This window comes from Trichoplusia ni, unplaced genomic scaffold (genome assembly GCF_003590095.1).
Source record: "Trichoplusia ni isolate ovarian cell line Hi5 unplaced genomic scaffold, tn1 tig00000164, whole genome shotgun sequence".
NCBI classification, from domain to species: Eukaryota; Metazoa; Arthropoda; class Insecta; order Lepidoptera; family Noctuidae; genus Trichoplusia; species Trichoplusia ni.
The window spans coordinates 13675-30152 of NW_020799990.1; the positions used below are offsets into that span (position 1 = coordinate 13675).

The window sequence follows — 16478 nt, forward strand, 5'->3', positions numbered from 1 at the left end:
TAATGACCTATAATAATACAGTCGTATTTTTTGGCAGCGAGTTCAGTAAACTACAAAAGTCACTGATTACATTAATTTTCCTTCAGTACTTGATGGTTTGTTTGAAAACACAAAAAAATGCTGTTACAAAGTAATTAATTGCTTTGAAGACCAAGAATAAACACAACAACTGCAAGCAGTCTTTCAAATAACATCCAGTTTGATTTTAAGAGCAGCTTATGAACGCCGCATACTTAGTCACTTTCATATTTAAGAAAAACCCTAAATATTGTACCTATTATTAAACCTCAAATAATAATAAGTATCTACATAAATAAAATCCGTTATAAAACAGCAATAACACATTTAATTCAAATACCTTACAATAAACATAATACACACAAAACATGTCGAAATAAACGAAATAGTACTAAATTTAAAGTAATTTTATAAACGTTTTTAGTAAATAGTACTACCTATAGTGACTAATCACAGAGATACCACTTAAAAACACAACAATTAGGTCATAAGTTTGCTGGCAAACTCTTGCATTTGCGCAACGTTCTCAGCACACCTGCGTAGTTGCAGGGCTTCCACCTCAGTGAGAGTTTGACGGACAATGTCAGTGACTCCTGATCGACCTATAACGCAGGGCAGGGATAGAAACACATCTTCCCTAATCGAGTGCTCACCCTGAAACCAAACAAACGATTTTTTTTCAGAAACCTATTCACATTATGCCAAACACGTCACAGAATTCTACAATAAATCCTGTTTGGTACAACGTCTAACCTTAACATGAGTCGAAACAGGAATAACAGTATTCTTATTCGTAAATATTGCGCGGCATAAGTCAGAGACCGCAAGAGCGACAGCCCAACTTGAGTTTCCCTTCAGCTGTCGCACTTTATCTGCAGACTTCATCACCTCCTCGTGCACCTCCGACCAGGACTCGGGGTCTCTCTCCGTACCAATTTGAGGGTTTATGTCCTTGAGGCGCACGCCAGCTATGTTCACGCTAGACCACACTGGAACTGTTGACATAAAAGTAGTTTGCAATTTATTGTCAATCTTACTTTTTTTATAAATAAAGCGGGCGAAATTGTAGCATACGACCATCATCAATGGCAAAGGCAAAAATATATTTAACCATTTGTGTTAATCTTTGCCCCAGCTGTGTTTTCGATGAACATTATTGCAGCAAAAAGAATCAATCGGACTCAGAGTTTTATACTAAGTGCAGTCTTACCGCTTCTCTGTCCTTGCTGTCCAATAACAAAGCCATGGCAATGTTCTGGTGATATGCCCAGCTTGTCGGACAGCAGGTACCGGAACCGTGCCGTGTCCAGCATCGTCCCGGTGCCTATCACCTTGTGCTTCGGCACCCCGCTCAGCTTCCACGTCGTGTAGCTCAGAATGTCCACGGGGTCGCTTGCAATTATGTATATTGCGTTCGGACTGTGCCTCATTAGCTGTTTGGTAGGAAGGTTCAGTTCCTTTCATATTTGTATGTTTAATAGCCATGACAAAATGTTATAAATAATTTTATGATAAATTTTATCTATTCAGTCATAAAATCTACAATCTACAATAGCTTTTTCCAATAACGATAGGTGTAAATCTTTTATTGTACATTTATGTCAACAAATATCAGAAAGAAATGGGAAAAAAACTGTTATCATCGTCGGATACTAACTCGTCAATAGACTAGTTATGTTTTGGTCGATGCGACGTATTAAGTCTCTAAAGGCGATTGTATCTCGGTACCTACTACGGAGACTAGAACTGTGGATGATTGGGGTTTGATTACGAAGGGTCTTACCGATGGCACGATCGCCCGGATTATCCCAGCATTCCGAGCGACGTACTCCGACTCGTCTTCGTCCCTGCCTTTAAAAGTACCGGTGGTGACCACGCAAACTTTCGATTCTCGCGTAGCGGCTGGATCTGTACCAATAGCAATAACAACATAACAAAAATTGAGACGGATAGATTAGATATTTCACACTTTAAAAGTAAAATTTGTTAATGAATATTAAGTATTTTCAAGTCCCTCTGACAAATTCAAAGCTACTGAGTTATACCATCAACTCGACGAAAAGCAGATCCCACAGGTAAGAGACTGAACTAACTTTTAAATATAGTTCATAGGTACTAACCTTTGCTGGCGGTGATGCAGGGATTGTTCAGGAACACTGAGCTATATTGGAGGTCCAAGTGCTCTCCTTTCAACACCTCTTCATTTAAATCAATCATACAGACGTTATCAGTCACATTCTGAATGAAACATTAAAATAATATATTATCTATAATTATCCTTTTTTTTATTCGTTTATTTTAATATTTCTTCTTCGAGCGGTGCTTCTCTAACTAGTAGGTTAGGTTAGGTCAGTTTGTTGTAGTTTAAATCTAGTCTTTCATAGTTCTTTGTGAATCATTTTTATCATTTTTTATAAAACTGAATATGACAAAGATATCGATATTAGCATGATGGACGTAAAAATCGTATTAAATGGGATCGATATAATAGTACCGTTGAATCAACGAGTAACTGCAGTTATAGCTTAGAGGTTATGACTGTAAGACGCAATATCAAAATGAGGTGGTAAAGTGGTGTGAGATCGGGCCTCAGCCCGCACCAGTGCGTTTTCGCATTCATAAGCCTATGACAAAGTAATTATCACTTGCTGTAAACGATGAAGAAAAACATCGTGGGAATACCGAACCGGAAAACGTGCAACTGTGTTAAGGGACTACAGGTGGCTTTGACTTTAAATAGATCAATCATACGAAAAAAATATGGTTGAACGTGTTACCTGAGTGAGTAGAGCGAACACAGTAGCAATGCCAATATCATCAAGACCTATAACACTGACTTTGTTGTTTCCTGCCAAAGATTTAGCCCCAACGCTGTTCAGTATCTTGCCTATAGTAGTGAACTGCTTGCAAGGACGACTCTTCCTAACATCCTCGTCATCAGGTGGATCGTCTTCGGCTTTTGAATAAGCCCTATTTATAGATTTCACGTCTGGAAACACAAGTCTTCTTTAAACCTTAAATAGAAGCTTACTAAGGAGGGTCCTCATTGTCTGCCTCTACATTGTATTGCGAATAATACATCAAAGTAGGTATCTATTATTCGTTATTTTTATTCAAACTAAGTTTACCCCCGTTACTCTTTTCAACAAAATTTGTTAAATCTTGTAAATTAAATTAAAAAACGGGAAAATTCTTGTTTATTTTAGTTGACACAAATCTGGAGCAGATTCCAGCCTGTTATTCGAAGATTGTTCTTAATCTCATTTCAGTTTGACTTAAGGAGGTTGTAAAATTAAAAATATAATACTTGTCCTGAATGCCAGAAACAGCAGCGACTCATAATAAAAAGGGAAAATTATGCTGAGTAAGTAACCGGGAAGTGCATCAAATTTAACTCGGATTGTTTGATACTAGACAAAGGGACAGGTGAAAAAAGCTCTTAAGCGCAAATTCTTTGAAACTAAGGAGGACCTATTCGTACTTATTAAAACATTTTTAATTATACTTACAAGGAAGTAAAATGCCATTATATACGCAAGAGGCATTTAAGAACAGATTCTTTTTCATACCGATGGATAGATGCGGCAATCTTGTGAAATTCTGAAGAATCATGTCTGAATATAAATAAAACGTTGATAATAAATGAGCAAATAAAGATATTTGATTTGATTGATTTTAAAATGTGTGCACTATTTGACGGCTGATAGAACGTATCAAAGCTTTTGGCTGTCAATACAGATGGTTATATTGGTCTATGATTTAGCAGCCAATATGAAAATGATCGCGGATGCTTTCTTTAAATAACAAAGTAGGTGGGTATTAAATTAATTGTTTCAAAAGTCGATGTAACGCTGGTATTTCATAAAATGTATATGTCATTAGTATCTACTTACAACTCTAAAACTGACCAAGACTTAGACTTCAGATCAAATATTTTTTATCAAAATTATAAAAAAAAAGCCGTTCATGGGCAAATACATCAACGTTTACTAGCGCCAGCTTACGAATTGTCTGTAAGTAAGATGTGTCCTTGGGACAAAGAAATGAGTAGGTAGGTACGCTGAGTACGCCTTCAAGTGCCCTTGACTGTGGAAATGATATTATCCTTGGACTGTCCTTGTTGATTTTACGATGGCTAGACTAAGGGAGCCCTTTAAATACGAGTAGCAAATTTGGATGGGATTACTGCGAGATCAGATTAGATTAAGTGGAATAAATAAAATAATTTTGAAGGTCCATAAATTTTTATGTAAATAAAATATAACTTATACTTTTGCGGAATGTTAAATGCAAAAAAAAGTAAAATAATTAATGATTTTCAAACAGAACGTATATCATTTATAAAATTAAGCAAGTGCTCTCATAGGAATATAGAAAACAGTCTTAGTCTGTGATGATTCTAAGACAGTCGTTGCTGTAGAAAGTTCGTGCAATTGCTAATTTTAAAGATTGCACCAACAATACGAATTAATGTCAGAGAATTGCTAAAAATATCGAATTATTTCGTTTACTCACTACTGTTCACTCTGAGTCATAGGTTCATGGCTGGCTAAAGAGACTCAGTGCATTAAAAAACCGTTCAAGTAAGATTCGGGCTAGGCTATTAAAGGCGGGATTAGGCTAAAGAAATACAAATACCTACATAGGTTGGGTGAAAAAGACATTTCACCCAACAAAATTATGACCTTTCCATGCGTCGCTTCACCACGATTTTTATGGTAAATAAATATTCATTAACTAACCAAAAGTGATATGGAAGGCACTAACATTTTGAGAAACTTATAAGATTTAAAATAGAACCGGAATTTTATGGCACTACATATCCTGTTTTCCTTATTTGTGTAATAAATTTCATAAGAAATTAGTCAGAAGCGTCATTCGTTGTCTTGCGTAAACTGTACGCATATTACATTCGGCGAGGCAGACTCTGTGTAGACGATAGATATCACGTATACATTTCATAGGAACCGGTTTACTAAGCGCACGCGACTATGAGTCATACCGCTAATAATAACAAAACGACTATATAGTAAATGTGTAGATAAAACGCTACATTTCAAGTGCAGCTGTAAATTGTGAAGTTTATTCTATTGTTTTAGGTACTTAAAAAGCCTTTTTATACATACACATTAAATTAATAAACCGCTGAGTATAACGAATAATATTTCAGAGATGCTTTCTTTTTTAAAGACGGCCCCTCGCACTACGGAATTTAATCCTTGTATCGCGCGGGGTTTCACAAACATTCAAATCACATGCACAAATACACCCAGACTCAGAACAAGCATTTGTGGATCACCCAAATATCCTAAGCGTGGCCAGATGTAATGTTTATTGTGGATTTACATTTACATTTATTTTGTTGTTAGGGTAACTAGGCTGGGCAGCCAAATAGGTAGCGTCCACTACCAAGTAGGTAGTGGATGCCTTGCGGACAAGGGTCTAGGGATACGGTAGGGATAAGGGCCATGTCACCACCTTCAGATTAGTTGTGAAAGAGACACGGTCAACTACAGATGATCAGTGTCTTTTTAAACAAAGCCGACAATGATTCTTTCATGAGTCCATGGTGGGTTACTGGAACCTTACTGGAACTGCCGGTTAAAATGATCGTTTAATTAATTAGATGTTGAAATCAGCTATAAATCAATGAGATCTACCCAAAGATATCGGTTTCTAAATAACAAAAGACTTTCCGATGCGACGAACCGCTTCGCTTCGTCATCGATGTGCCATGCACTTTTGATTTTAATTAGTTTAATTATTGTGCTCATAGATAATATCATTATAGTTGTAAATTTGGTCGTTTTTGCTGTAGTTGCATCTTGTATAAACCCACGCGCTTATAAAATATTTGTACTTGTAAAATCTTAAAATACTCTCATTTCACTCAAAATTGCAGCAGACAGAAACTATTTTATCGATTATCGATAGTTTAAGCTTATCGATAAAATCCGGATAAGATAAAAACATAATCCACGCAAGTTCAATAACAATATGCAAAGAAAGGTTTGGACTTAAACCTTTTTTGCAGGTTTTTTAACACATAAACTCTATTTATACCAACCTTGTTGGTGGCGTTCGACAATAAAGTTTTCATTTATTGTCGAACTTGATTTGACATTGACATTCTGTTTTTATACATTGCACGAAGCCCTTAATTTGAAGTAATTTAAAATATTAACGGTGGGTGAATAATGATATATCGTAACTATGAGCACGTGGAGAACTGCTGGATTAACGTATGTTTATTTTTATTTTACGCGTACGTTCAAAAGTGTCATCTTAACTTTCTGTAATTTGCTTTACCTTTATTTACCTGTCTTGGATCTGATTATAAATCGATATCGATAAAATAGATACGTCAATATCATTTATCATAAGTTAGGTATACTTAGTTAAAGGTACCTACGAATACGGTACTGGTGCCAGAGCACAAATAATTTCAGTCCCTAGACATTTCATAGTTTGAGCCACATTCCAGACCATTTTCTTCGGAACTCTGCTAGCCTAAGGTATTGTAGGCAAAAAAATGGTTTCCACAAAACGACGTACCTTCATGCAGTATTCTAAAACAGTTTGTCTTAAAAATGTATGATTTGTGCGGTCGGTGAACTTTAACCCGTCACAACCAACCATAACTGGCTACTCCCATTCCAAAATTACCATAAATATCATGTTCTGATAAAACATGACCCTTGTCCAAACATATGCGATGACGAATATGCGGAACATTGATAACCTTCACACTAGCCTTTGTTCACCGTTTCAAGAGCTGTTAAGTAAGCAACCGTTTGACAGCTACCATTGAACGGGTTTTAAACTTGGTAGTTTCGTTAAATTGAATAGATAGCTTAACGTTAGTGTGTAGGTAATGGCCCTTGACTTTATCATTGTTTGTCCTATAGAACGAATAATTACCTATCTCATGTTTAGATGTAATCAGCTGAACGGAATTAAATCTCACGCAGTTAAATGTATCTGTTTAGACAAGTCTTTTAGTTTCGGCAAAATTTTGTGCAGATTATAGTACATTTCTCATGTAAACTGATAAGCACAGATTAACCGATTTTCCCCAACGAATCATTTACTCAAAGCGCGTTAAGATCTAATGAAATGTTTAAATTTTCAGTTACGTTAATTATTCTAATATAGCAGCAAAGATGCTCCGAAGGTCCCTGAAGAGTGATTTCAGGGATGAAGCTATGAAGCGTGAGGCGTCTCACATCCGATACTATTATTGGGTCAATGGTGCTATGTTAGGTTAGTTACTTATGTTATTCATTATTACACTATCGTGAAAATATCTACCTTATTAATCATTGTATGAGTTAAGTACTAGGTATATTTCCACTCCTACAAGAGACTGTCCACCCGCCATATATGGCACGGACATCAATCCAAAGCAAATGCAGATATATTGCATGTTTTGGATGAAAAAGATTAAGGCTAGGTATTCTAAATCTGAATGAAAGGCAGTAAGGGGGCAACTGCAACGAGAGGGAGGGTAGATAGGATAGAAGTGTGATAGTCGTCAGATATGTACTTCCAACCCCGTGCATATAGCTCAAGTGAACCCTCCCGAACCAGATAGTAAGAAGAAGGAGCGGAGTCCCCATGAAGACTTTCTGGAGAATTCAGGACCCAGGCGCTACTCATAAAAAGCTGTTTCTTATGATAATCGTTTTTTTTCTGCTTTAGGTGAAGGAGAGAAGCCTGTGGTGGAAAAAGAAAAACCTACTTGACAGTTCACGTTAGTTTATGCTGCCCCGCCCGCAGGTACCCTTCGCGGTTAAAGTTAGAATTTATGAATTGTTTTATTTTATAAGTAGGTATAAAATTCTTTAAGACTAGTCTGCGACTGTCATCAGGATTAGGTATTTAGTCTGACTACTGAAACATGCTAAAGGTACTACATTTTTTAGGTACTTATTGAACTAATGGTAAATATTCTTGATGTCCTATTTTATTGTTCCAGTATAAACGTGGCTAAAAGTGCTTGAACGTAAAAAAAACTGCGTCATTATTGAACACGTGTGATTCTCTGGTTTTTCGGACAAACAATATAGACATATAATATACTACCTATTGCCCGCGACTTCGTCCGCGTGGTTAAAAGATATGTATAAGAAATAATTTTTAAAAACGAATTCGTTTTTTAGAGTTCATTTAATATGCCGCGTATTTGTAAGATGTATCATTACAGCTCTGCTCCTATTAATCATAGCGTGATTATAGGTATACATATATATCCTACAGCCTTTCTCAATGAAGATACTATCTAACACTAACATAATTTTTCAAATACAAACTTACATCCCCTATTTTTCCCCTTAGGGGTGGAATTTATCAAAATCATTTCTTAGGCAATGCTTAGGTTATAGTAGCTATATGCATGCAAAGTCTCAGCCCGATCGGTTTAAAATTAACAAAGTTTCATACAAACTTTCATCCCCTATTTTAACCCCTTGGGGGGTGAAATTTATCAAAATCCTTTCTTAGCGGATGCCTACAACATAACATCTACCTGCATGTCAAATTTGAGTCCGATCCGTCCAGTGGTTAAAAGCCTGTGCGTTGTTCCATCACGTATGTCAGTCAGTCACCTTTGAGTTTTATATATATAGATAGCTGGAAAATTAAAAGCATGTGAACCAAGAGAACCAGCAATGATTTATTTAAAAAATCATCAAGATTATTTACTTTTAATTTAGTAGGTATTTAAGATACTTACCGAAACTAATAGACTTAATAGACATAAGGACAAATTTGTTTAAAGCTCATAAATTCGTCAGCTTCTATATTTAAAGACCGTCTATGCACACTGTGTATGTTATATTAAGTTGACGTAGCGCTGTAAGAGGAGTGCTGGTACAGGAAATTAATAAAATACATAAATATTAATACACGTAAAATACACTTTATGCAGAGTCCTTAACGAGTTATAATTATTTTTGGGCGTATATCGTCCAATCCTAAGTTACCTCTTGTTTTGCAAATTAATTCGTAAAATGTTTTAATTGTTAAACTTGTAATAAAACTGCCTTGTTCTATGATTCCATTATTTTATTGATAAATGACAAAAAGACATTTACTTATAACTAGCTGACCCGGAGAGCCGTTTGATGGGTGGTAAACTAAATAGTGGGAGTGTCTCACAAATGGTTTTCCAAAGTTAAAAGGATTCTCAAAATAGATACAGTACCACATGTTGAGCTTAACCACTACGAAGTCACACACTTACTTTACTAATATTAATAAGATTAAATATTTAAAGATATTTAAAGAAGAATAAAATACTAATACTACCTCTTACATTCAGAGCTTCTAAGGGATACTAATAAAATCGATCTTGATCGAAGCATAAGACTAGGTCTAATAATACCCAAACTATTATAATATTTGACGAGTCATATATTAGAGGAATATGTTTCTGAGACGGACATATAATTATATTTCTAAATCTGAGTTAAAACCCCATTGATGGTAGAGTTGTTGCGCAACTGGTTCCTCCAGCCTTATAAGTTTTTAGCAAGAGGTGGCGAGCAGATATTGTTGGGAAAATATCCAGTGATGATCCCGCTAGGACTAACGATATTAATTAATGATCAAGTCTTCATTTTAGATACCCTATCCCGATGTACGCTCTCTCGACACACCTCGTCGTAATAATGAACGCCATTGAATCCTTCCTACTTTAACGATGAAATGTTTTTAACGCCCAAAATTTTCTTTTTTATTTTCGTCTGCCTGTCAGACGATGATGTTCGCTTCGCCTATCATACCAAACTATTGGACGCATTTTAATCGATCTTTTTACGATCTATCTAGTCCTCGGGCATTTATGCCATATTTTATTGAAAGGTCTAAGACGAAGAAGTATTGCGTTTTAAACACCCTTGAAATTTATAGGACATACTACGTGTATAATAATATGATATTTCCATGAATACTAATTTAAGACTACAATTGAGTATACATCATTAATTTAATTACCTGCATTTCCAAAGAATTATATAATATATAGAGTAACTTATTTTAAGTAATAAACTATGGTGAGGTTGGGTCACTGGCGCATCGAAACTGTAGGGTTAAATTCAAAAACAATATACCCTAGCGCCATTGTGATTTGATTTGATACTAAAAATATTAAAACGTAATTTTCTTCATTTTTCGACTGCTCTTTATATGCATAAAATTATAAATTATGAAACCGCCTCATATAGATCTTTGACCCCTCCTCAACATGGTAAAATTACACCTTAGGTATAATTCATATAATTAAAGAATGCCCTCCGGGTCAAATGCTACGACATTTAAATTTGTTGCCATTAAATAAAAAGACAGAAGATGTTAAATGTGATTAACACTTTTTTTTAGAATGACATTTACACTGGTTTAATCGATGAATAAAGACGTCTTCGATTTTTATCCAAATTCTAAGTAAGGATTCCAAGGTCCCCGATGTCGAATTTCTCATAGCCAACCAAGTGTTTATAACGTCTTTGCAGACTTCTTTGGGTTTCTTGGCTAAAATAATAACGTGCATTTAGAGCTTTTAAATAAAGATTAACTTTTTCGTATACAATAGTTACATAACACTACTTGAGCTGATAAAGAAAAAATTATATTTAAGACTCCCGAACAGGTGGGACATTTCACGACATATTTTTTTATTTAGTAGGTATATTTATTGGTAGGTATATCGAATGTATCCAAAACATTATCTGATTTGAATTAAGACACAACCTTAACTTTAACTATTTAGTTTGAATCGTTTAAGTTTTCGGTAAACCTCGGCATTATCTTTGTTTAATTCCTGAGCAACCATTCGAGCTTATTGATATATTTCATAATAATATGTCATACCTACGCCTTTACCTTTTCGCTGCCTGCGCCTAGGGCGAACCTCGGGTTCCACTGTCCACAGGTCTTCATCCAGCCACTCCTCCGACATGTCCTCCTCTACTCCTCCGTCATTGGCCGCGTCAACTCCTTCTTCGGCCTCGACTACTATCGCGATAGCTTCATCGTCGCTATCGTCTTCAATTTCAATTACCTCGTCGTCCATCTTAAAAACATCGCCTCCTTCCAGTGCACATGCTTCTGCTACCTCTATAGAGTCACCTCCTATTTCCATAGGCTCGTCTACTCCGTCCTGATCTGGGGACTAACAGGACAGTAATTCAATTTTACTACGAAAAATGATCTAATTATTAAAGAATACCTAATCATTAAATTTTGGAATTACTTTTTAACGGTTTCTATACAATGAAATGAACATAAGAATGGTCTATTTTCTAAATGCTTGATCAACCAAAATGTATTCTTGAAATCTAAATGCTTTCCAATGTTTGAATTGTAATTGTACGGAAATGAATTGTAATTCACGTTATAAGAAGAAAAAAAAATTAAAATGCTCTCGGCGAACTAAAAACGAAGAACTATTAGCAATTGATAAGAAAATAGCGGCGTCAACCAAAACGAATTAGTATTGTTTATAGTACCTACTGTTTACCTACAATAAGAAAAATAAGCAGTAAGAGGTACTTACATTTTATAGTCAGGTCGGCATGATGTCGCCAATTATACTTTCAAAAGCAAACCGCATCTACTAAGCAAATAAATAGCAGCAAGTAAAAATTATAGCAAAAGAATCTTCAACGTTTCTCTTCTCAAGTTTTAGACTAGCTTAAAAATGCAAAGTATTATTCAAGCGAAAATGGCTATTACTTTATAAAATTATTAAACAAGCCAATTAAAATCATGAGTGAGGTAGGTACTGTTAATAATGACTTTGTAACTAGGTAATATTATGGCACAACAGTAGGTGCAGAGACAGTGCGGTGTTATGACGTACCGTCGCACGCACTTGTTGACCGCACATCGGGGCTTTCGGGCACCATCTCGGTTGGCCCGAGGGGCGGTCACCACAGTGTGCCATCATCCTGAGGACACCGTACTGCACACACGCCTCGTGCGCTTTGTTTTTGAAGAGTCTCGCGCCGAATTAGTGGCGGAGCTAGCAGCAGTCGCTTGGCGTGGGAGGCACTGTCGTCCTTCTGCGAGAACGTTTTGTCCCAGAAGGAGGCAACCGAACAAATACGCCGACGTCAAGTTAGGCATAGCGCGCTCTTTCGTCCTAACAGCAACTCTAAAATGCGAAAGTAAGACGTTGGCCTTGTTGTTAGTGCTTGTTGAATTGCAATTTTAGCACACACGCACCGCACGACATTGCACAGCGGTTCAGGTTTAGTCAGTAAGATCTGACACTACCCATTTCTTCACCCGGGGAGGTGAGTGTCCACGAAGATTCCCCGCATTATCAAAAAGAGAGTATATTAGGGCGGGTTAATATTGTGGGTACTTGAGGCCACTATAAGGAGGTTTCTTACCAAATTAAAAATACAACGTGATAAATACAATGACTAAGTTAACTAAGATGGCAAAATATAAAGAACAACAATATATGGAGCCAGTAATAAACGCTGGTATTCTAATCTATTCCTTATCCATATGCATTTGGATTGTGACCATTTACGCAAATATATTTTTCTAAGTTGGTCGATTTGAAGAAAGCAATAGTTATTGTTCTTAGTCATTGCTTTTAGCACCATTTTATTTTTTTATCTGAGTTGTAAAACAAAAAACAAATAAAGAAACAACAAATGGTTATAAATGAAAAGAAAAGAAATTTTTGAACCAAAACATAGTTATATTTTTGCAAAATAAATAAATACAATTATTCTACTTCAATGTTTTTTACTCCTTCGCCATTGCAATAAAAATAGAAGTGAAAAAATAAAACTACTTATAGGCATACCATACGGGTCGATACCATGGCTTTTGCTTCTACTTTATCTAAGAGCTATATAAGAGCTCTTAAAATATGATCTTTTTAAAGATCTTCTTCATGCTCTCCTCAGTTAATCTTGGGAATAAATATTTGCATTATTAAAGAATTTTCATTTTCTACTTTGTGTGCGACGACTTGACGACACATGCCCACTTAACACCTTTCAGGTGCCTACAAAGCAAAAACTTGATTCTAGTTAAAATGACAAAAATCTTGATCCAAATAAATTGTTCTATACCAGAAAAAAAACAAAGCACTACAAATTTAAAATATTCTTCGCTGCAGCTGTCAACAAAATGTATGCTATCTGCTTTTACTATTTATCATTCCTTAATAAAATTATTAAATACACTTACGTCTTCAACAATGTATATTACTTCAGGCATTATATATTGCTGTTGATTTTGTTCCATGATGAAGGATAAGTTGCTGACTTGTCTAGCTCGGCAAACAGGCTAAAACAATTGCAATACATTACAAAACTTAATTCATTTAATTTGCTTATTGGTTTGACAGGAACTTTGATTTTATTGGGGGTAGTAGGCACTAGGCACTAAGTCTTGACTAAACCCTGGTCAATAGGGAAGGGGTCCATACCTGCATTGGTCATCGGGTCATTTTGAGCTTCATCTATTGGCGAGGCACTTCAACGACTGGCGCGTCGAGGACGTTTACTTATGTATGGTTTAATTGTCAAGACAGTCGACAGGTTAGAGGGTCAAACTTGCACGATTTGATCACAAAGAGAGATTAGATTAATGTACATAAAATTTTATGCTTCACACTAAAAAATATTAATTAAGTTTGTGTATAATGAAGTTTTTTTCTTCATAGAGCTGAAATAAATTGGCTGATGTGTTACCACATAGGCCAGAAAACATTGTGTGGCTGAGCCCCAAAAATTACTGCTTTCAATACAACTATTAACCCTTTTTTTCTAAGTATCTCACATTAGTGTCTTTGAGCTCTGCACTGATACTGTGTTCCGGCCCTCCTGGTACTACTTGCAGATAAAAGTAACCTTGGCGTTCATCTACACTCTGTCCATTCTAAGAAGAACCTTTTGACAGTTGTTGTAGAATGTAACTAAGTGTAATTTAGTTTAAAAACCTTTATGCGAGATCTACAAAACTATTTTACTTCTATTGTGTTGTCAAACATCTTCATATAGACGTAGATATAGTTTTACCTTGAAACTTTATCATTCATGTATATTTTAACATTTATGTAAAATATACATAAATGAAGAGGATTCACTCTTTAATCCAAGCTTGCTTTCATGCATGTAGCTCTTTCCATTACTTAGATAATTTTTAGCCATGCAATAGATAATTGTTCATAGACCATTGTTGCTTCCAGACCAGCACTGGAACATTTGTTGCGAGCTCCCACCACATAACACATTGGGTTTGTCTTCATAAACTACTAATATCAATATGTATTTACGTATTCTCCAGTATGTTTTTAAGGAAGCTATTGTTTTTCGTTTAAATATTGCTAGAATGCATCTTTTTTATTCAAGATTATTATTTCTTTATTGATGGATCTACCCTCTACGTATTTTACCAATATTTGAGCTAAACCCATACCAAATATGTGTACCCCTGTGTCACAAGGGTTTCGAAAACAAAGTCATATGCACAAAGACACAAAGATTGAAAACAAGCATTAACTGATCACGCAAACACTCTTCCTTTGCCGGGATCCAACCTGAGACACATTGCGCTGTTTGGAGTAGTGACTTCAACCACTCGGCTATCCATGCAGACTTAATATATTGGCTATGTCATATGCAGTAAAAAGAGAAAGTGTTTCTTGCACAAAGAAGGTGTACACAGATTTACGAACCTTTTTGTGTTCAGTATCAACAATTTCCTTAAAATTAAGTCCTACATCTGTTGATAAAAATGCCTGTACACTCTTTTGAATTGAATGGGGATAATGATGGATTATACTAACGCTGATTGTTCATAATTTCAATAGCTATGAAGCAATGAATTTGTACATACCAGGTATTCTGCTTACTGGTTTCTTAGTGTTAAGTTACCAGTACCTTCCACCGTTTAGAATTTAGGCAGTTGTTTCTGCAAAGACATAGGAAACAATTTAGTACCTATTCAATTTTTATGTTATACTGACGAAACTAAAGCATTAACAATTTTTTTTTTATTTCACATTTAACATATTTAAAAGTGGCACACAACACACACTGATTTTTGTTAATTTCGAAAATGGTATTCAGAAAAAACAATACCCCAGTGTAATAACTTGACCACCACAATCGTTGAGAACAATAGTAATTTTTAAATACGAATTTTACAACCGACGATCACAATAATAAATAGAAGCAGTCAATAGCCCCAATACATACAAGTCAATTACTTGAGATACATACCTTTAATCCAAATAATTTCAGCTTTGATCTCAGCGTCTACAGTCCACCGCAAATTCGCTTGCTGCACTATGAATTTCTATGAAATGTCAAATTTAACTTACGCGCCGTGGTTTTTGACAAACCTCTGGGAAAAGGTAGCTTTTGTCTATTACTATTATCGATTTTTCAAAACCTCTTTGTAAAATCGATACATTATAATTTGTAAGGTTAAGGCGAGAAATCCAGGAATCTATTATTCTCTAAATTCATTATCTCTTCAAATTTCAAAACGGGCTTTGTTACCTGCCGAAACAAAGAACCAACAAATGAAATTGATAAAAATTACGATTTTAAATTATGATTGTTCCTTTATCATTCAGCCCACTGGGAGACATGAAAATGATGCCGGTGTGCGAGCTCCCTCATGAAGGTTGTGACCAATTATTTTTTACTATCATAAAAAAATCGAAAAGGCAGTTTGGTCCGTGTGAGGAAGGTGTGAGGTTTCAAACTTAGATATGGCCGCCAAGCCAAAATGCATTAAAATGGTAAAAGCCTAGTTCTCAAAACCTCTGAGACTGACATGTAAAAAGAGTAACGTCAAGCTTGAAATTTAGGAGTCATAGCAGTTTGTCAACAAAAAATTGGCGGGAATGTCGTAAGTCGGTCGAGAAAATCTCGTAGTTGGTCGTGGGGTGGTTGCCATTTGCCGAGAAGAACTATGTAATTAAAACTATTAAAAGGTTATTGGTACTTTTGGTTGCAATTGCACAAGGTCACTTGCGCTATTCTTGAACTACCAAGTTTATACTGACGTGTTACTAAATACCTCATAGTACACTCTGTTGAGTTAACTGTAACAAATGCAGACCTGTTGCCTGCGACTTCTTCCGAATGGGTATCAATATAGAATCATAGCTAGAAACTTCCAACCCAAATATAATATTAAAACCAGAGATCTTTCTTACCGACTTTGCACTCCCCGTTTCGTCATATTCACTACTTTCATGCGCACTATTTTTGCGCGTAATTAACTTCGAGTTCTCCATGAAATCATAAAAGAATAGTCTAACCATGGATGCTAAGAAAATGTATGTCAACCCTGTGAAGAGAAATAAACACTTGCAAAAAAAAGACAATTTTTCAAAGCATTTTATTATAAAATCACACCTATCTTGACAATTTAATAAAATAGCACATATTCATATGTTGGGTCCAATTTATTTATTT

The 16478-nt window shown here is 35.6% G+C and overlaps 2 protein-coding genes across 8 annotated transcripts; both read right to left on the bottom strand.

The window, feature by feature from the left end:
• Positions 1-326: 326 nt before the first annotated feature.
• Positions 327-4277, bottom strand: LOC113506947 (L-lactate dehydrogenase B chain-like). Its single transcript, XM_026889788.1, has 7 exons — positions 3528-4277; positions 2796-3007; positions 2139-2256; positions 1802-1926; positions 1229-1451; positions 772-1013; positions 327-672 (listed from the first exon to the last, which is right to left on the bottom strand). Exons 1-7 carry the CDS (start codon positions 3628-3630, stop codon positions 499-501), a joined length of 1197 nt encoding a protein of 398 aa, XP_026745589.1. The 5' UTR covers positions 3631-4277; the 3' UTR covers positions 327-498.
• A 4789-nt stretch (positions 4278-9066) lies between these two features.
• On the bottom strand, positions 9067-15515 carry LOC113506950. 7 transcript variants are annotated; one of them, XR_003401781.1, is made up of 8 exons: positions 15270-15440; positions 14884-14958; positions 13231-13329; positions 12842-13045; positions 11879-12172; positions 11573-11629; positions 10900-11188; positions 9067-10548 (listed from the first exon to the last, which is right to left on the bottom strand). XR_003401781.1 is itself a non-coding variant. In XM_026889793.1 (7 exons), exons 5-7 carry the CDS (start codon positions 11922-11924, stop codon positions 10382-10384), a joined length of 507 nt encoding a protein of 168 aa, XP_026745594.1. In that variant the 5' UTR covers positions 11925-12172; positions 12842-13045; positions 13231-13329; positions 14884-14958; positions 15270-15468; the 3' UTR covers positions 9067-10381. The 7 variants fall into 7 exon arrangements, 4 of the variants coding, with proteins under 4 accessions (XP_026745594.1, XP_026745596.1, XP_026745597.1 ...); XR_003401780.1 differs by having other exon boundaries at positions 11573-11632; XR_003401779.1 differs by having other exon boundaries at positions 11573-12172; positions 15270-15466.
• Positions 15516-16478: the final 963 nt, after the last annotated feature.